The sequence below is a fragment of the Pholcus phalangioides genome, unplaced genomic scaffold (assembly GCF_987345545.1).
Source record: "Pholcus phalangioides strain wild (caught in Gottingen) unplaced genomic scaffold, Ppha-v1.0 ptg000022l_1, whole genome shotgun sequence".
Taxonomy (NCBI): domain Eukaryota; kingdom Metazoa; phylum Arthropoda; class Arachnida; order Araneae; family Pholcidae; genus Pholcus; species Pholcus phalangioides.
Window position 1 is genome coordinate 6,942,384 of NW_028301615.1, and position 21,464 is coordinate 6,963,847.

Consider the following 21,464-nt stretch of genomic DNA (forward strand, 5'->3'; position numbering starts at 1 on the left):
TAGCAAATGTGAATAGGATGCAACACAAATTCATTAATGAAAATATAAATGTGAATATATCCCAGGATATGTTGCTTACAGATAATTGAGAATGAAAAATTTATATGTATATTCTAGGTGATTCCACAATGGTCTGCTGAACAGCTACATCTTGTTGATTTGGTGTCAGCCATAAAAGCTTTGCCTCTTGAATCAGTAGTGCTTACAGTTAAAAATATTATCAAACAGCAACCTTCCATGTCTGCAATGGTAATTATGAAGTTTTGTGCATCACAAATGTTTTCTTATATTGAAATACTGTATTAATCCTTAATTGTAATTTTTAAATGAAATGAAAATGTGTAAGGAGGGGATACACACTGGTACTTTTTATAACCTCCTCAGTCCTGTTTTATATTTTTTATAATCATTTTTAACTTGAGACTGCCTAGTGGTATAAGAGTATTCAAACTTTTTGGCTGTTATGCTTTTCTTTAGTTTTTTTTGAGCTGACCTATCATCCACTACTGTGTTGGACATCATGTAGGTGACAGCAAGTAAGGAAAAAGAATGACTTCTTCAGCAGACGAGGTGCTTAGTAGCTGGAGATGCAGTGAAATCTGCATCATCGTCAGCTGAGCTTATCCTAAAAATTCTGTTGCCTGGAGCGAATAATATTTTGCCACCTTTTAAGATATGACTATCTGAAAAGAGTTTTCTTTCTCCACTTCTATTACCTTGATGCAGTGGTTCCCAATGTGTTTTTCATTAGTCCCTTGGGGGGAGGTTCGAAACGTTAATGATGTAAGATTTCGCCAGATAATTTCCTGCTTAAAAACTTCCTGATGAGAGTAATTACAGGGTGATTCAGAAAAGACAGGAAAAACTTGAAGAGGTGATAGTACACACTAATACAAACAATTGTCATCCAAAAATTCATGGCCTAACATGAAATGATAACGCATTTCTAAATGGCGGCTCTGCAAACGTTAAAGTGCCATTCCTGTTAAAATTTATCAGAAGAAAAAGAACACCATGTATGCAAATGCAACCTGAGGAAGAATAAGGAACCATATGCAAATTTGCACCTCAGTGAATAAAAGGCACGGACACCAGCCCTGTGATGTTATTCCAGCATACCACCATTCTAACAGTTGTAATTGTACTGATTTGACAGTACAGACCTACCCCTTCGGATTTAGGCGGGAGACTCCGGATTTTTCACCCTTTCCCCTGCTCTCCGGATTTGTTAAAATTTCTCCGGATTTTGGGAGAAAATTAGATTTACCGCAAGCATTCACGTTGTCGTGACGTCAATGACTGCCGTCATCGCTAGGCAAAACACCCATAGAGGACAGCGGTGGTCATTTCCATCGAGCAGCCGTAAAAAAGTCTCGGTGGCCGCATTTAAGCAACTGGCAAAGACGTGACTTTGTCAACGTAGCGTTTATCGGCAATCTCATTTATCAGGGGGGATGCCTTTAGTTGCCGAAATTCCTGTATAATCGTTATTGTATTCCATTAACAGCCATGCTGTAAACACAATTTTTTTCGTCAGCAGCTTTGTATTTTGAAATTTTTTAAATTGTTTCCAGCGATTAAATATGTTCTTATGTTTTATGAACAGTATGTATAGATGCGAGTTCCCTATTCTGCATGGAAAGACTGACATTAAATTATATTCTGCTCAGGGCCAATGCAGAACCTGCCTTGGGAGGGAAGAAGAATGGAACTTTTTCTTAATTGATTAAATTTTTTTTTTAATTTTTATGAATTTATTTATTTTTGAGTGAGTCTATGAGTGCCGGGGATAAACCCCCCCCCCCCCCCACCCGGAAGAATCTCTGGATTTCTGGATTCCAAAAGTTGGCACGTCTGACAGTGCATTCCTGGTTACTTTTTTTGGTCACCCAATATACACTCATGTCCATAAATTAAGGATAATGCCAGCTCCTTCAAATAAAGGTTCAGAAACAACGTTACTTATTCATAAAGCCCATTTATTAAACAAAAGATAAGAACAAAAATGATGGTGTATGTATGATACCATTCATAAAAACTACGATTTTTGCTCGCTAGAGCAATTGTAAAAAATATCTCCTTTACAAAAACTTACTATTACATGGTTGGTATGATGGTTAATACATTGTATGTCTCCCATGCGATGAAATACAATCCGTACAACGCCTAGGCTTGCTGAGTATCAAATTATCGATCTGATCTTGGGGAAGATCACTCCACTCAGCAAGCAATGCTCTCCGAAGTTCCGGTTCACATGTAGGAGGGGGTTGACGGACTGCAACTCGTCGGCCAAGCATGTCCCACACATGCTCTATCGGATTCAAGTCAGGTGAAAATGCTGGCCATTCCATACGGGTTTTATCCTCATATTCAAGTCATTTGTTTACGATGTTTGCTCGGTGAGGACGGGCGTTGCCATCCATAACCACAAATTCTGCACCCATGGCACCCCTAAACAAACGTACATGTTGTTCCAGAATGAAGTCCCGATAAATTTGGGCTTTCATGGTTCCGGTTTGAACATGCAGATCTGTTCTGGAACCCAGTATAACTCCACCCCAAACGAGCAATGCTGCACCACCGTAACGGTGTCGTTCAATGATGTTGTCTTGGTGGTAACGGGTACCTGGCGTTCTCCATATGGACGTGAATCAGACTGCAAGCTAAACCTGGACTTGTCGGAAAACATCACACAAGCCCACTGTGACGATGTCCACATTGCATGTTCTCTACTCCAGGCTAATCGCTGCCGATAGTGAGTTGCCGGGAGCGGAACACATCTGACAGGCCTGCGAGCATATAGACCAATATCTCCCAAACGTCTGTACACGGTTTGCCTTTAAACTGTGGTACCCGTGGCTGCAGAGAGCTGACGAGACAGGTCGGATGCTGTGCTCCGTCTGCTTCTTTTGGTAGTTACTGCCAAATAACGGTCTTCATTCGGCGTTGTAACTCGGGGGCGACCTGTACTGTAACGTCTACTGACATTTCCGTTATCTTGGAATCGTTGCCAAAGCCTAGAGACAGGCCCGGACTTAGGCAGGTGCGAAAGGTGCAGTCGCACCGGGCCGCAATTTTCCCTGAAAGAAACCCTTTTCTTCTGGAATGGGAAATATTTGTGAAAATTTTTTTCCCCTGAAACTTACATTTGGTGGGAAAAGAAACAGCTTCCAGTTTCAACCCCAATAACATAAAGCACTGATAGCCATTACAATTAGTGGAGGAATTCACGAAGAGCATATGCGTAAACTTGTATTGGGATCAAACTCCTCCCCTTAATATTTGTAATATCAATGGAAACATTTGGGTTTTATAGCCCCCTTCCCTCACCAATATTTTTGAACCCTCCCAATATTTCCAATGAGGGCTGCAACTAGATGTTTGGCCAGATGGGGAAAAGCACGCATTTTGGCTCTCGTCTCTAATATTGAAGAAGAGGTTAAAGGGTGAAATTTGTGGTCTCTCTGATCTGTCACCCAGGACACCAGATCCGCCTACACCCCCCCCCCACAGTTGCGGCCCTGTTTCGAGTACGCAATGAAAATGAGTATAATGATTAAAAAAAAAAAAAAAGACTTCTTTGTCAACATTGTTTTCCCTTCACAACATCCTGATTTTGATCTCCATCACACTCCTGTGCAATTTTCGTCGCATACTGTAAAACCAAGACTGCCAAAATACTTCGGTTCACAACTCGGGAAGTTCGTAAATTGAGGAGTATTTATATATTTTTTTTAGACGCCACAATTTTTTTCTTTTTTTTTTTTGCACCGGGCCGCGAAATTCCTAAGAAATTCCGCGAAATTCTGCCTAGAGATGACACTTTGGGCAATTCCAAGTTCCTCGGATACTTCCATCTGAGTACGCCCACATTCCAGGCGGCCGATAATTCTACCACGTAAAAAATCATCCACATACGTCCTCTGTGTCATAACTATTCGCTTATGGCACTGAGCGCCTTAGAGAACTCTTGTGAACAATTTTACTTCTTTGCCAGCATTCCTTATATACCCCCCTCTTACACTCTCGTCAATGTGACGTACTATCGCAATCATCTGGTGGCTTCCTGAAATTTGCATATCATTCTTGCAAATGTGTGTGATAATTCTACAGGTGAAATTTTTACTTTAGATTTCGATTTCCGTGTGATTCTGAATTATCCTTAATTTATGGACATGAGTGTAGAACCAGCATTTGCGAATGACAACAATGAAAAAAACACAAATTTCTTTCTACCAATAAGATTTATTTCAGTATTAAGTTTTTTACATTGTTTAGAACTTTTAACCTGTTAAAGGAGTAAACATAAATACAACCATTTTTTAGAGTTCTTTAGTAAATATTGCACATTAATAGAGATTAGGTCTCACCGATCTATCTATCAGTCTGTTAGACGAGGTTCATCACATCTATGTGTCAGCGTTTCCTTTCTTCAGCTGTACGAGTCACCGGCGGGTGTCCCAACTGGTCGAGGTTCGAGACGGCATCAGCTCCGCCTCCCATGTGGTGGAGGTTCTGTGATGCCATCAGCTCTTCCCCGCTGTCCTGACCTAGATCTGCTTTCTCCACGTAAGCTATACACAACCAGATTTCCGGACAGGTAAGGAGTGTGTCCAGAAGAGATGACTAGTACTCCATCTTGCTCGTACTATGGCTGACAGGAACAAGAGCCTGGTGGCACTAAGTTGTTGTGTCTAAATTTGATTAGATAGTCGGATAACCAGAGCATGGAGACATACGCCCATTCGGGGCAAAACAACTTGGTAAAACAAATCGGTTGTTTGTGTATGTATTTTTTATATCTCTTTCTCAGCACACTGGCAACCTTTAAAAGAAATCTTCCCATTCCAAGATCCAATGAGATAGCAGGATTAGTAGCCTATAAAAACTTAGCATATACGAATAGTACAACTCATTTGCATATCATATGGAATAAAGCACTATTTCAAGTTGGCAACATAGAAGGAGTAAACATTGAAGCCGATCTTCGACATATGATCTCGCCAATCGATCCCGGAAACAAAAAAAGGTGAGACAATATAAAATCCATAAAAATGACTAGAAATAATGACCATTTTTGCGGGGCCTAAATGATGATGTTACATAATTGTATGGGATAATCGTGCACTTCGGTAATACTGAAAAAACAGACATGCATTTCATTTACTGAGCTGCAAATGAAAGTACCACAGAGGCCGCATGAATGTATGGTGAGTGTTCCCCCCACCACCCTCCCCAAGCTGTTCCCCAATCTGAAAACATTTATGTGGTTGTATCAGAAACTCTGAAATGGGATCCTTTCTTGCTTCCCAGTCTGATGAAGTGCAATGTACCTTTTGCATTTCGAGGTTCAGTTGTTATTTTTAAGTCTAGTATTAATCATTGAATGGATGACAACAATGAAACAAATCAGCTGACTTTTTGTTAAAACAAATAAACATTTATTCTGTTAAATATTAAAATTTTTCATCTCAGTGTATAAAATTTTACAACACTCAGTTTTTACAGCAAGTTAGGTTTTTCTCAACATAACATTTCACTAGATCAATATTTGGAACATTCTCGCCATTTGTAGGAACGACCAGAAATACACTAATCTCGATCACATCATCCATATAACTAGACCAATATCGACGGAACCAGGGTTGATTTGGAGATAGTCTGGAGACTTTCTTATTACAAGATATACAGAAGACTGGATGTTGTGAAGATATTTAGTATTTGAGATGTTAATTTTTTAAGGAAGGAAAAAACTCATCTCTGCCTCTACCGGGAGTCGAACCCGGGTCCCTCGATTGCCCCTTTCTTATCCCTTTCTTATTAGACAGTGGGTTGGTCCTTTGCATGCTGAATGGTCAGAAAGATGCCAGAACCAGGATAGCATTCAATCACACCATGAGGTATCCGGTCAAGCTACTGGTCAACCATAGATTTGAGGGTGAGATCAGGCTGATATCAAGGGAAGTCCAGGGGCAGCCGGTCAAGCTACCAGTCATATCTCTCTAGTAAACGACGGAATTAAGATGTCGTTGAATCACATGTGAAGTGATCAGGCCGAACCACAGATCAAACCTTAGATTGGATGATGAGACCCAAGCAGTGCCAAGGCACGCCTTTCAACTTACAGTACATAGCTATGATTGAAAGAACACCTGGCGCAGGGCGAAACGCTTTCATGTTTTTCAACTGTTTTGAAGGAGATGGAATCAGGGATGCACCTCACTGTGTATCCAGTATTTATCTGAGCTCACTCCCATCATGCATTATGACAGGAACCAATCATTGAGACGAACCTACGGTACTGAATTCACTGTCTTATTTACATATTATTGTAGGAAAATAATATATCACAATCTTGCAACAACACAAAACAGACATGGCAGCCGATCAGCAACACATGATTTTGCGGATCGATCCTGTAGACAATTTAAAAAGGTAAATGAAAATAAAAAATTACTAAAATATTCTCCAGGTTAAATTGGTATGCCTGGTTTTCTTTTTTTCCTGATACATTTCAACAGGAATGCCATTTTAATGTTTGTGGAGTGTCATTTGAAAATGTGCTAGCACGTTTGCGTTTCATGTTAGACCATGCATTCTTTTTGCAATTGTTTGTATTGGTGTGTACTAACACATCTTTTTCCTCTCCCATCTTTTCTGAATCACCCTGTATAATACCTACAGTGAGAAAAAACAACCTCCATGTTTATTCTCACCAGGTTTGAGGGATAGGTGAGCAATGGATGGAAAAGATGAAGATGCTTACTTTACCTTTTGAAGTTTTTCTATATTTTCTGAATCACCCTTATATTACATCAATTTAATAACTCCTCTTTGAAGGAGGGTGGTCCTATAGTGGATGCAACTGTTTGAATTTTTTCGTATGAGTTTTGGAAAAATGTCTGTCCTTCTAAAGATTAATCAAGCTATTTAGCACACATATATATCATACGACGCATTTGTAGTGATTGACGATGATATAAAATCTATTCAATTTATTTAATTAATGGAGACAACCTCATGAATCCATGGACCCAACATGTCAACAGGAGACTGTTCAAGTTGGTGGAGGCTCTGTGATGGTATGGAGCGTGTGCAGTTGGCGTGATATGGGACCCCTGATATTTCTAGATATGACTATGACAGATGACAGGTACATAAGCATCCTGTCTAATCACCTGCACCCATTCATGTCCATTGTGCATTCCGACGGACTTGGACAATTTCAGCAGGATAATGCGACACCCCACACGTCCAAAATTGCTACAAAGTGGCTCCAGGAACACTCTTCTGACTTTAGACACTTCCGCTGGCCACCTAAATCCCCAGACATGAACATTATTGAACATATCTGGGATGCCTTGCACCGTGCTGTTCAGAAGAGATCTCCACCCCTTCTTACTCCTACGGATTTATGGACAGCCCTGCAGGATTCATGGTGTCAATTACCTCCAGCACTACTTCAGACATTAGTCGAGTCCATGCCACGTCGTGTTGTGGCACTTCTGCGGGCTCGCTGGGGCCCTACACGATATTAGGCAGGTGAACCAGTTTTTTTGGCTCTTCAGTGTGTGTGTGTATATATATATATATATATATATATATACACTTTTTTTTCCTAATATTTCTTCTAGGATAAAGTTTCAGTTGAAGTAAGCTCCCTACAGTTTTTTTTGGCATACATCCAAAGAAATAATGCAGCTCAGTTAGGAGATTCATTACAGTCACTTTTGAGCTTGTGGAGAGATGGTCTCCAGTTTACTTCACATTTAGGTCAATTTCATTTGTTAGCGTAAGTAATTTTTTTAGTTAAGGTGTGGTAATATATCCACTAATAGGTCCTCACTCTCTCTCTCTTTCTGGGCATAGTAGCTCAGGTTGATAAGATAATTGAATACTGTATGGCATGTTCAGAGAAGTCAGTGATCAACTTTTATTTTTAATTTACTTTCCATTAGCATTCTCCATGAGTTTGTACAGAGAGCTCCAGTACTAGAAGACAAAAAGTCACGTAAGGATCTTCAGGTCTGTATAAGAAAAAAATATTATAAATTAATGCTGAAGAAACTTATTTTTCTTTCCTTTTTCATACAGTAACTGTCCGAGGATGATTTCACCCACTATCTACATGAAGGTTTTTAACTACTTGCCTTTTAGTCTAGAATGCTCACCCGGAATATGGGAGGGGGGGGGGGTGGTTTGATTCCTTGCAATGGCAGTTGAATTTTCTCTTTCCTAAATACACTGCTGGCCACCGTAAATGCAACACCCTGAAGGAAGCATGCAAATAATATGAAATTTACAACATGCATTAGCGGAGGTGAGATATGCAAATGATTAGAATTTCAGCGCAGATGCACATCACGCGCGCCTGTGGCGCCACTTCAAAGCGCTATTTGAGGCTTGGAGATTTCGACGATTTGAAGTACGGCAATTGTGTTTTTCTTGTGGTTTTTTCAAAAAAACGATCAATTATGCCTCGTAGAAAACAGCGATCATCTTTTGATCAAGTATCCGAGTTCGACAGAGGAAGGATAGTGGCCTACCGAGATTGTGGATTATCTTTCAGGGAAATCGGTAGTCGTGTTGGACGAAACCAAACAACTGTAATGCGGATATGTGATCGTTGGATGCAGGAGGGTACGACGGACCGACATGTTCGGTCGCATCCACCTCAGTGCACCACTTCACGTGATGACAGGCGCATTGTGCTTATGGCAGTGACGGATCGCTCAGCCACATCACGAACCATAGCACAGCACATTCAGTCTGTACCGCATCATCCAGTGTCTGCGCGTACCATTCGACGCCGTTTACAGCAGAGTGGTCTGTCCGCAAGACGTCCATTGCTTCGTCTACCCTTGACGCAGAACCACAGACGTCTCCGCCGCCAATGGTGAGATGAAAGAAGGATGTGGACGGCACAATGGAATGAAATTGTCTTTACTGACGAGTCACGCTTCTGTCTGCAACACCACGATGGTCGGATTCGAGTCTGGAGACACCGTGGAGAGAGGATGCTGAACAGCTGCGTTATGCACCGCCACACTGGTCCTGCACCAGGTATTATGGTATGGGGCGGTATTGGATATCACTCTCGCACTCCTCTAGTACGCATTGCCGGTACTTTAAAAAGCCAGCGCTACATCTCCGAGGTGTTGGAGCCAGTTGTCCTTCCTTACCTTCAGGGCTTGCCCACAGCCATATTTCAACAGGATAATGCGCGACCACACGTGGCACGCATTGTCCAAAGGTTCTTCGTCAATCACCAGATTGAATTGCTTCCCTGGCCAGCTCGCTCTCCGGATCTTTCGCCAATAGAAAACATGTGGTCCATGGTTGCTCAACGATTGGCCCAGATTACATCCCCAGCTGCCACACCAGATCAACTTTGGCAACGCGTGGAAGCTGCTTGGTCTGCTGTACCCCAAGAACACATCCAAAGTCTCTTTGAATCAATGCCGAGGCGTGTGGCAGCGGTGATCTCCAACAATGGCGGCTACTCTGGCTACTGATTTTGGCAGGAACCACACTTCACAGAAGTCTATAAATTTAATCATTTGATGCTTGGTCAACATGTTATCTACAAAATAAATATTATTGCGATATCTCTTGTCTTTCTTGGTGTTGCAATTTGGGTGGCCAGCAGTGTATATCTTTGCATAAGCCAGCTGTTCAAAGCTTCGTCTAGTAGAAATAGTCAACCGTTTTTCTGCAGTGGTTGTGGCAGTGATTTCACGTAAACTAACTTTTTTGAAGGGACTTTTTTTCCTCGTCATAAGTGTTTGCCACCCATATATCATTAGCTAGTTTACTTATTTTGTAAATAGTTTTACAAAAAACATTTTTTTTGTCAGAACTCATCGCCCCACCCACTTATTTGCACCAATATTTTCAAAGACCTGTGCTTTTGGATACTCGAGGAAACAAGTATCTGGGGCCCCCACCCGCATATGCGTGGGCCCCCACCCGCATATGCGTGGGTCTGATATTGATGGAAACCAAAATTTGAAGGGGAAAAAATTATCAATTTTTATAACAAAAATAAGATTCTAAGTTGAGGGCGCAGCACTCTTTGAGCACCCCTTCCCCGAGAGCACCTCTTCACTTCAGGGCAGTTCCACCTAAAGATCAATTTATTTTGTAGACAATTTCATCACGGATAGGGAAAACAGAACCATGTTTATGCCACAAGTTTGAATCTGGTGGAAAGTCCACATGTGAGTTTGAATTTTAAATTTTCATACCCGTAAGGGAGGGTCCTATCGGTTTTTTCAAAATTACTTTTTTCGAGCTATTGGAAAGTTTTCATATTTATTTTGTAGACATTTTCATCACGTATAGAGAAAACAGAACCATATTTATGATTCGAGTTTGAATCGAGTGAAAAATCCACACTTGAGTTAGAATTTTAAATTTTCGCATGTGTAAGAAAGGGTCCTGTCGGTTTTTTCAAAATTTCTTTTTTTTAGGTATTGAAAAGTTTTCATGTTTATTTTGTAGAGAATTTCATCACAGATAATGAAAACAGAACCATATTTATGATTCGAGTTTGAATCGGGAGAAAAGTTCAAACGTGAGTTTGAATTTCAAATTTTCACACTTGTAAGGGAGGGTTCCAAAATTGAGTTTGAATATTAAATTTTCACACGTGTAAGAAAGGGTCCTGTCGGGTTTTTCAAAATTTATTTTTTTGAGGTATTGAAAAGTTTTCATGTTTATTTTGTAGAGAATTTCATCACAGATAATGAAAACAGAACCATATTTCTGATTCGAGTTTGAATCGGGAGAAAAGTTCAAACGTGAGTTTGAATTTCAAATTTTCACACTTGTTAAGGAGGGTCCTGTTTGTTTTTCCAAAATTTCTTTTTTGGAGCTATTGAATAGTTTTCATGTTTATTTTGTACACATTTTCATCACGGATAAGGAAAACAGAACCATATTTATGATTCGAGTTTGAATCGGGAGGAAATTCCAAAATTGAGTTTGAATTTTAAATTTTCACACGTGTAAGGTACGGTCCTGTTGGTTTTTCAAAAATTACTTATTTCCATCTATTGAATAGTTTTCATGTTTATTTTGTAGACATTTTCATCACGTATAGGGAAAACAGAACCATATTTATTATTTGAGTTTGAATCGGGAGAAAATTCCAAATGTGAGTTTGAATTTTAAATTTTCACATGTGTAAGGGGAGGGTCCTGTCAGTTTTTTCAAAATTACTTTTTTCGAGCTATTGAATAGTATTCATGTTTATTTTCTAGATATTTTCATTACGGATAGGGAAAACTGAACCATATTTGTCATTGGAGTTTGAATCGAGATAAAATTCCAAAATTGAGTTTGAATTTTAAATTTTCACACGTGTAAGGGAGGGTCCTGTCGGTTTTTCCAAAATTACTTTTTTTGAGCTATTGAATAGTTTTCATATTTATTTTCTAGACATTTTCATCAAGGATAGGGAAAACAGAACCATATTTATTATTCGAGTTTGAATCGGGAGAAAATTCCAAAATTGAGTTTGAATTTTAAATTTTCACACGTGTAAGGGAGGGTCCTGTCGGTTTTTCCAAAATTACTTTTTTTCGAGCTATTGAATAGTTTTCATGATTATTTTGTACACATTTTCATCACGGATAGGTTATACAGAACCATATTTATCATTGGAGTTTGAATCGGGACAAAATTCCAAAATTGAGTTTGAATTTTAAATTTTCACACGTGTAAGGGAGGGTCCTCTCGGTTTTTCCAAAATTACTTTTTTCGACCTATTGAATAGTTTTCATGTTTATTTTGTAGACATTTTCATCACGGATAGGGAAAACAGAACCATATTTATGATTCGAGTTTGAATCGGGAGAAAATTCCAAAATTGAGTTTGAATTTTAAATTTTCACACGTGTAAGGGACGGTCCTGTTGGTTTTTCAAAAATTACTTATTTCCATCCATTGAATAGTTTTCATGTTTATTTTCTAGACATTTTCATTACGGATAGGGAAAACTGAACCATATTTATCATTGGAGTTTGAATCGAGATAAAATTCCAAAATTGAGTTTGAATTTTAAATTTTCACACGTGTTAGGGAGGGTCCTGTCGGGTTTTCCAAAATTACCTTTTTCGAGCTATTGAATAGTTTTCATGTTTATTTTGTACACATTTTCATCACGGATAGGTTATACAGAACCATATTTATGATTGGAGTTTGAATCGGGTGAAAATTACAAAATTCAATTTGATTTTTAAATTTTCACACGTGTAAGGGGGGGGGGGTCCTGTCGGTTTTTTCAAAATTACTTTTTTCGAGCTATTGAATAGTTTTCATGTTTATTTTGTACACATTTTCATCACGGATAGGTTATACAGAACCATATTTATGATTGGAGTTTGAATCGGGAGAAAATTACAAAATTCAATTTGATTTTTAAATTTTCACACGTGTAGGGGGGGGGGTCCTGTCGGTTTTTTCAAAATTACTTTTTTCGAGCTATTGAATAGTTTTCATGTTTATTTTGTACACATTTTCATCACGGATAGGTTGTACAGAACCATATTTATGATTGGAGTTTGAATCGGGAGAAAATTACAAAATTCAATTTGATTTTTAAATTTTAAAACGTGTAAGGGTGGGGGGTGGGGTCCTGTCAGTTTTTTCAAAATTACTTTTTTCGAGCTATTGAATAGTATTCATGTTTATTTTCTAGATATTTTCATTACGGATAGGGAAAACTGAACCATATTTATCATTCGTGTTTTAATCGGGATAAAATTCCAAAATTGAGTTTGAATTTTAAATTTTCACACTTGTAAGGGAGGGTCCTGTCAGTTTTTCCAAAATTACTTTTTTTGAGCTATTGAATAGTTTTAATGTTTATTTTGTAGAAATTTTCATCACGGATAGGGAAAACAGAACCATATTTATTATTCGAGTTTGAATCGGGAGAAAATTCCAAAATTGTGTTTGAATTTTAAATTTTCACACGTGTAAGAGAGGGTCCTGTCGGTTTTTCCAAAATTACTTATTTCCATCTATTGAATAGTTTTCATGTTTATTTTGTAGACATTTTCATCACGTATAGGGAAAACAGAACCATATTTATGATTCGAGTTTGAATCGGGAGAAAATTCCAAAATTGAGTTTGAATTTAAATTTTCACACATATAAGGGAGTACTGTCGGTTTTTCCAAAATTACTTATTCCCAGCTATTCAGTAGTTTTCATGTTTATTTTGTAGACATTTTCATCACGGATAGGGAAAACTAAACCATATTTATGATTGGAGTTTGAATCGGGAGAAAATTACAAAATTCAATTTGATTTTTAAATTTTCACACGTGTAAGGAAGGGTCCTGTCGGTTTTTCCAAAATTACCTTTTTCGAGCTATTGAATAGTTTTCATGTTTATTTTGTACACATTTTCATCACGGATAGGTTATACAGAACCATATTTATGATTGGAGTTTGAATCGGGTGAAAATTACAAAATTCAATTTGATTTTTAAATTTTCACACGTGTAAGGGGGGGGGGGGTCCTGTCAGTTTTTTCAAAATTACTTTTTTCGAGCTATTGAATAGTATTCATGTTTATTTTCTAGATATTTTCATTACGGATAGGGAAAACTTAACCATATTTGTCATTAGAGTTTGAATCGAGATAAAATTCCAAAATTGAGTTTGAATTTTAAATTTTCACACGTGTAAGGAAGGGTCCTGTCGGTTTTTCCAAAATTACTTATTTCCAGCTATTGAATAGTTTTCATGTTTATTTTGTAGACATTTTCATCACAGATAGGGAAAACAGAACCATATTTATTATTCGAGTTTGAATCGGGAGAAATAGTTTTCATGTTTATTTTGTAGACATTTTCATCACGGATAGGGAAAACAGAACCATATTTATGATTCGAGTTTGAATCGGGAGAAAATTCCAAATGTGAGTTTGAATTTTAATTTTTCATACGTGTAAGGGGGGTGGGTTCCTGTCGGTTTTTCCAAAATTACTTTTTGGAGCTATTGAATAGTTTTCATGTTTATTTTGTAGACATTTTCATCACGGATAGGTTATACAGAACCATATTTATTATTCGAGTTTGAATGGGGAGAAAATTCCAAAATTGAGTTTGAATTTTAAATTTTCACATGTGTAAGGGGAGGGTCCTGTCGGTTTTTCCAAAATTACTTTTTTCGAGCTATAAAATAGTTTTCATGTTTATTTTGTAGATATTTTCATTACGGATAGGGAAAACTGAACCATATTTATCATTGGAGTTTGAATCAAGATAAAATTCCAAAATTGAGTTTGAATTTTAAATTTTCACACGTGTTAGGGAGGGTCCTGTCGGGTTTTCCAAAATTACCTTTTTTGAGCTATTGAATAGTTTTCATGTTTATTTTGTACACATTTTCATCACGGATAGGTTATACAGAACCATATTTATGATTGGAGTTTGAATCGGGAGAAAATTACAAAATTCAATTTGATTTTTAAATTTTCACACGTGTAGGGGGGGGGGGTCCTGTCGGTTTTTTCAAAATTACTTTTTTCGAGCTATTGAATAGTTTTCATATTTATTTTGTACACATTTTCATCACGGATACGTTGTACAGAACCATATTTATGATTGGAGTTTGAATCGGGAGAAAATTACAAAATTCAATTTGATTTTTAAATTTTAACACGTGTAAGGGTGGGGGGGGGGGTCCTGTCAGTTTTTTCAAAATTACTTTTTTCGAGCTATTGAATAGTATTCATGTTTATTTTCTAGATATTTTCATTACGGATAGGGAAAACTGAACCATATTTATCATTGGAGTTTTAATCGGGATAAAATTCCAAAATTGAGTTTGAATTTTAAATTTTCACACTTGTAAGGGAGGGTCCTGTCAGTTTTTCCAAAATTACTTTTTTTGAGCTATTGAATAGTTTTAATGTTTATTTTGTAGACATTTTCATCACGGATATGGAAAACAGAACCATATTTATTATTCGAGTTTGAATCGGGAGGAAATTCCAAAATTGAGTTTGAATTTTAAATTTTCACACGTGTAACAGAGGGTCCTGTCGGTTTTTCCAAAATTACTTTTTTCGAGCTATTGAATAGTTTTCATGTTTATTTTGTACACATTTTCATCACGTATAGGGAAAACAGAACCATATTTATTGTTCGAGTTTGAATCGGGAGAAAATTCGAAACGTGAGTTTGAATTTTAAATTTTCACACGTGTAAGGGAGGGTCCTGTCGGTTTTTCCAAAATTACTTTTTTCGACCTATTGAATAGTTTTAATGTTTATTTTGTAGACATTTTCATCACCGATAGGGAAAACTAAACCATATTTATGATTCGAGTTTGAATCGGGAGAAAATTACAAAATTCAATTTGAATTTTAAATTTTCACACGTGTAAGGGGGGGGGGGGGGTCCTGTCAGTTTTTTCAAAATTACTTTTTTCGAGCTATTCAATAGTATTCATGTTTATTTTCTAGATATTTTCATTACGGATAGGGAAAACAGAACCATATTTATTATTCGAGTTTGAATCGAGAGAAAATTCGAAACGTGAGTTTGAATTTTAAATTTTCACACGTGTAAGGGAGTACTGTCGGTTTTTCCAAAATTACTTATTCCCAGCTATTCAGTAGTTTTCATGTTTTTTTTTGTAGACATTTTCATCACGGATAGGGAAAACAGAACCATATTTATGATTCGAGTTTGAATCGGGAGAAAATTCCAAAATTGAGTTTGAATTTAAATTTTCACACATATAAGGGAGTACTGTCGGTTTTTCCAAAATTACTTATTCCCAGCTATTCAGTAGTTTTCATGTTTATTTTGTAGACATTTTCATCACGGATAGGGAAAACTGAACCATATTTGTCATTGGAGTTTGAATCAGGAGAAAATTCCAAAATTGAGTTTGAATTTTAAATTTTCACATGTGTAAGGGAGGGTCCTGTCGGTTTTTCCAAAATTACTTTTTTTGAGCTATTGAATAGTTTTCATATTTATTTTCTAGACATTTTCATCAAGGATAGGGAAAACAGAACCATATTTATTATTCGAGTTTGAATCGGGAGAAAATTCCAAAATTGAGTTTGAATTTTAAATTTTCACACGTGTAAGGGAGGGTCATGTCGGTTTTTCCAAAATTACTTTTTTTCGAGCTATTGAATAGTTTTCATGATTATTTTGTACACATTTTCATCACGGATAGGTTATACAGAACCATATTTATGATTGGAGTTTGAATCGGGAGAAAATTACAAAATTCAATTTGATTTTTAAATTTTAACACGTGTAAGGGTGGGGGGGGGGGTCCTGTCAGTTTTTTCAAAATTACTTTTTTCGAGCTATTGAATAGTATTCATGTTTATTTTCTAGATATTTTCATTACGGATAGGGAAAACTGAACCATATTTATCATTGGAGTTTTAATCGGGATAAAATTCCAAAATTGAGTTTGAATTTTAAATTTTCACACTTGTAAGGGTGGGTCCTGTCAGTTTTTCCAAAATTACTTTTTTTGAGCTATTGAATAGTTTTAATGTTTATTTTGTAGAAATTTTCATCACGGATAGGGAAAACAGAACCATATTTATTATTCGAGTTTGAATCGGGAGAAAATTCCAAAATTGAGTTTGAATTTTAAATTTTCACACGTGTAAGGGGAGGGTCCTGTCGGTTTTTCCAAAATTACTTATTCCCAGGTATTCAGTAGTTTTCATGCTTATTTTGTAGACATTTCATCACGGATAGGAAAAACTAAACCATATTTATGATTCGAGTTTGAATCGGGAGAAAATTCCAAAATTGTGTTTGAATTTTAAATTTTCACACGTGTAAGAGAGGGTCCTGTCGGTTTTTCCAAAATTACTTATTTCCAGCTATTCAATAGTTTTCCTGTTTATTTTATAGACATTTTCATCACGGATATGGAAAACAGAACCATATTTATTATTCGAGTTTGAATCGGGAGAAAATTCCAAAATTGAGTTTGAATTTTAAATTTTCACACGTGTAACAGAGGGTCCTGTCGGTTTTTCCAAAATTACTTTTTTCGAGCTATTGAATAGTTTTCATGTTTATTTTGTACACATTTTCATCACGTATAGGGAAAACAGAACCATATTTATTGTTCGAGTTTGAATCGGGAGAAAATTCGAAACGTGAGTTTGAATTTTAAATTTTCACACGTGTAAGGGAGGGTCCTGTCGGTTTTTCCAAAATTACTTTTTTCGACCTATTGAATAGTTTTAATGTTTATTTTGTAGACATTTTCATCACGGATAGGGAAAACTAAACCATATTTATGATTCGAGTTTGAATCAGGAGAAAATTCCAAAATTCAATTTGAATTTTAAATTTTCACACGTGTAAGGGGGGGGGGTCCTGTCAGTTTTTTCAAAATTACTTTTTTCGAGCTATTCAATAGTATTCATTTTTATTTTCTAGATATTTTCATTACGGATAGGGAAAACAGAACCATATTTATTATTCGAGTTTGAATCGAGAGAAAATTCGAAACGTGAGTTTGAATTTTAAATTTTCACACGTGTAAGGGAGTACTGTCGGTTTTTCCAAAATTACTTATTCCCAGGTATTCAGTAGTTTTCATGTTTTTTTTGTAGACATTTTCATCACGGATAGGGAAAACAGAACCATATTTATGATTCGAGTTTGAATCGGCAGAAAATTCCAAAATTGAGTTTGAATTTAAATTTTCACACATATAAGGGAGTACTGTCGGTTTTTCCAAAATTACTTATTCCCAGCTATTCAGTAGTTTTCATGTTTATTTTGTAGACATTTTCATCACGGATAGGGAAAACTAAACCATATTTATGATTGGAGTTCGAATCGGGAGAAAATTACAAAATTCAATTTGATTTTTAAATTTTCACACGTGTAAGGGGAAAGCGGGTCCTGTCAGTTTTTTCAAAATTACTTTTTTCGAGCTATTGAATAGTATTCATGTTTATTTTCTACATATTTTCGTTACGGATAGGGAAAACTGAACCATATTTGTCATTGGAGTTTGAATCGAGATAAAATTCCAAAATTGAGTTTGAATTTTAAATTTTCACACGTGTAAGGGAGGGTCCTGTCAGTTTTTCCAAAATTACTTTTTTTGAGCTATTGAATAGTTTTCATATTTATTTTCTAGACATTTTCATCAAGGATAGGGAAAACAGAACCATATTTATTATTCGAGTTTGAATCGGGAGAAAATTCCAAAATTGAGTTTGAATTTTAAATTTTCACACGTGTAAGGGAGGGTCCTGTCGGTAATTTCCAAAATTACTTTTTTTCGAGCTATTGAATAGTTTTCATGATTATTTTGTACACATTTTCATCACGGATAGGTTATACAGAACCATATTTATGATTGGAGTTTGAATCGGGAGAAAATTACAAAATTCAATTTGATTTTTAAATTTTAACACGTGTAAGGGTGGGGGGGGGGGGTCCTGTCAGTTTTTTCAAAATTACTTTTTTCGAGCTATTGAATAGTATTCATGTTTATTTTCTAGATATTTTTATTACGGATAGGGAAAACTGAACCATATTTATCATTGGAGTTTTAATCGGGATAAAATTCCAAAATTGATTTTGAATTTTAAATTTTCACACTTGTAAGGGAGGGTCCTGTCAGTTTTTCGAAAATTACTTTTTTTGAGCTATTGAATAGTTTTAATGTTTATTTTGTAGAAATTTTCATCACGGATAGGGAAAACAGAACCATATTTATTATTCGAGTTTGAATCGGGAGAAAATTCCAAAATTGAGTTTGAATTTTAAATTTTCACACGTGTAAGGGGAGGGTCCTGTCGGTTTTTCCAAAATTACTTATTCCCAGGTATTCAGTAGTTTTCATGCTTATTTTGTAGACATTTCATCACGGATAGGAAAAACTAAACCATATTTATGATTCGAGTTTGAATCGGGAGAAAATTCCAAAATTGTGTTTGAATTTTAAATTTTCACACGTGTAAGAGAGGGTCCTGTCGGTTTTTCCAAAATTACTTATTTCCAGCTATTCAATAGTTTTCATGTTTATTTTGTAGACATTTTCATCACGGATATGGAAAACAGAACCATATTTATTATTCGAGTTTGAATCGGGAGAAAATTCCAAAATTGAGTTTGAATTTTAAATTTTCACACGTGTAACAGAGGGTCCTGTCGGTTTTTCCAAAATTAATTTTTTCGAGCTATTGAATAGTTTTCATGTTTATTTTGTACACATTTTCATCACGTATAGGGAAAACAGAACCATATTTATTGTTCGAGTTTGAATCGGGAGAAAATTCGAAACGTGAGTTTGAATTTTAAATTTTCACACGTGTAAGGGAGGGTCCTGTCGGTTTTTCCAAAATTACTTTTTCCGACCTATTGAATACTTTTAATATTTATTTTGTAGACATTTTCATCACGGATAGGGAAAACTAAACCATATTTATGATTCGAGTTTGAATCGGGAGAAAATTACAAAATTCAATTTGAATTTTAAATTTTCACACGTGTAAGGGGGGGGGGGTCCTGTCAGTTTTTTCAAAATTACTTTTTTCGAGCTATTCAATAGTATTCATGTTTATTTTCTAGATATTTTCATTACGGATAGGGAAAACAGAACCATATTTATTATTCGAGTTTGAATCGAGAGAAAATTCGAAACGTGAGTTTGAATTTTAAATTTTCACACGTGTAAGGGAGGGTCCTGTCGGTTTTTCCAAAATTACTTTTTTTGAGCTATTGAATAGTTTTCATATTTATTTTCTAGACATTTTCATCAAGGATAGGGAAAACAGAACCATATTTATTATTCGAGTTTGAATCGGGAGAAAATTCCAAAATTGAGTTTGAATTTTAAATTTTCACACGTGTAAGGGAGGGTCCTGTCGGTTTTTCCAAAATTACTTTTTTTTGAGCTATTGAATAGTTTTCATGATTATTTTGTACACATTTTCATCACGGATAGGTTATACAGAACCATATTTATCATTGGAGTTTGAATCGGGAGAAAATTCCAAAATTGAGTTTGAATTTTAAATTTTCACACGTGTAAGGGAGGGTCCTCTCGGTTTTTCCAAAATTACTTTTTTCGACCTATTGAATAGTTTTCATGTTTATTTTGTAGACATTTTCATCACGGATAGGGAAAACAGAACCATATTTATGATTCGAGTTTGAATCGGGAGAAAATTCCAAAATTGAGTTTGAATTTTAAATTTTCACACGTGTAAGGGACGGTCCTGTTGGTTTTTCAAAAATTACTTATTTCCATCCATTGAATAGTTTTCATGTTTATTTTGTAGACATTTTCATCACGTATAGGGAAAACAGAACCATATTTATTGTTCGAGTTTGAATCGGGAGAAAATTCGAAACGTGAGTTTGAATTTTAAATTTTCACACGTGTAAGGGAGTACTGTCGGTTTTTCCAAAATTACTTATTCCCAGGTATTCAGTAGTTTTCATGTTTTTTTTGTAGACATTTTCATCACGGATAGGGAAAACAGAACCATATTTATGATTCGAGTTTGAATCGGGAGAAAATTCCAAAATTGAGTTTGAATTTTAAATTTTCACACGTGTAAGAGAGGGTCCGGTCGGTTTTTCCAAAATTACTTATTTCCAGCTATTGAATAGTTTTCATGTTTATTCTCTAGACATTTTCATTACGGATAGGGAAAACTGAACCATATTTATCATTGGAGTTTGAATCGAGATAAAATTCCAAAATTGAGTTTGAATTTTAAATTTTCACACGTGTTAGGGAGGGTCCTGTCGGGTTTTCCAAAATTACTTTTTTCGAGCTATTGAATAGTTTTCATGTTTATTTTGTACACATTTTCATCACGGATAGGTTATACAGAACCATATTTATGATTGGAGTTTGAATCGGGTGAAAATTACAAAATTCAATTTGATTTTTAAATTTTCACACGTGTAAGGGGGGGGGGGTCCTGTCGGTTTTTTCAAAATTACTTTTTTCGAGCTATTGAATAGTTTTCATGTTTATTTTGTACACATTTTCATCACGGATAGGTTATACAGAACCATATTTATGATTGGAGTTTGAATCGGGAGAAAATTACAAAATTCAATTTGATTTTTAAATTTTCACACGTGTAAGGGGGGTCCTGTCGGTTTTTTCAAAATTACTTTTTTCGAGCTATTCAATAGTATTCATGTTTATTTTCTAGATATTTTCATTACGGATAGGGAAAACTGAACCATATTTATCATTGGTGTTTTAATCGGGATAAAATTCCAAAATTGAGTTTGAATTTTAAATTTTCACACTTGTAAGGGAGGGTCCTGTCAGTTTTTCCAAAATTACTTTTTTTGAGCTATTGAATAGTTTTAATGTTTATTTTGTAGAAATTTTCATCACGGATAGGGAAAACAGAACCATATTTATTATTCGAGTTTGAATCGGGAGAAAATTCCAAAATTGAGTTT

At 35.9% G+C, this 21,464-nt stretch overlaps 1 protein-coding gene across 6 annotated transcripts in view; it reads left to right on the forward strand.

Moving 5' to 3' along the window:
• Positions 1-21,464, forward strand: part of LOC149069409 (protein DOP1A) — a 727,510-nt gene that overhangs the window by 308,622 nt on the left and 397,424 nt on the right. For all 6 annotated transcript variants that reach the window (XR_016195089.1, XM_089250153.1, XM_089250154.1 and 3 more), the window contains exons 18-20: positions 118-249; positions 7,635-7,792; positions 7,959-8,025. Coding sequence is in view for 5 of the 6 variants with exons in the window: in XM_089250153.1 (XP_089106279.1) it covers positions 118-249; positions 7,635-7,792; positions 7,959-8,025 (357 nt within the window). In the remaining variant the exon portion in view is untranslated. The remainder of the gene's footprint in view (positions 1-117; positions 250-7,634; positions 7,793-7,958; positions 8,026-21,464) is intronic.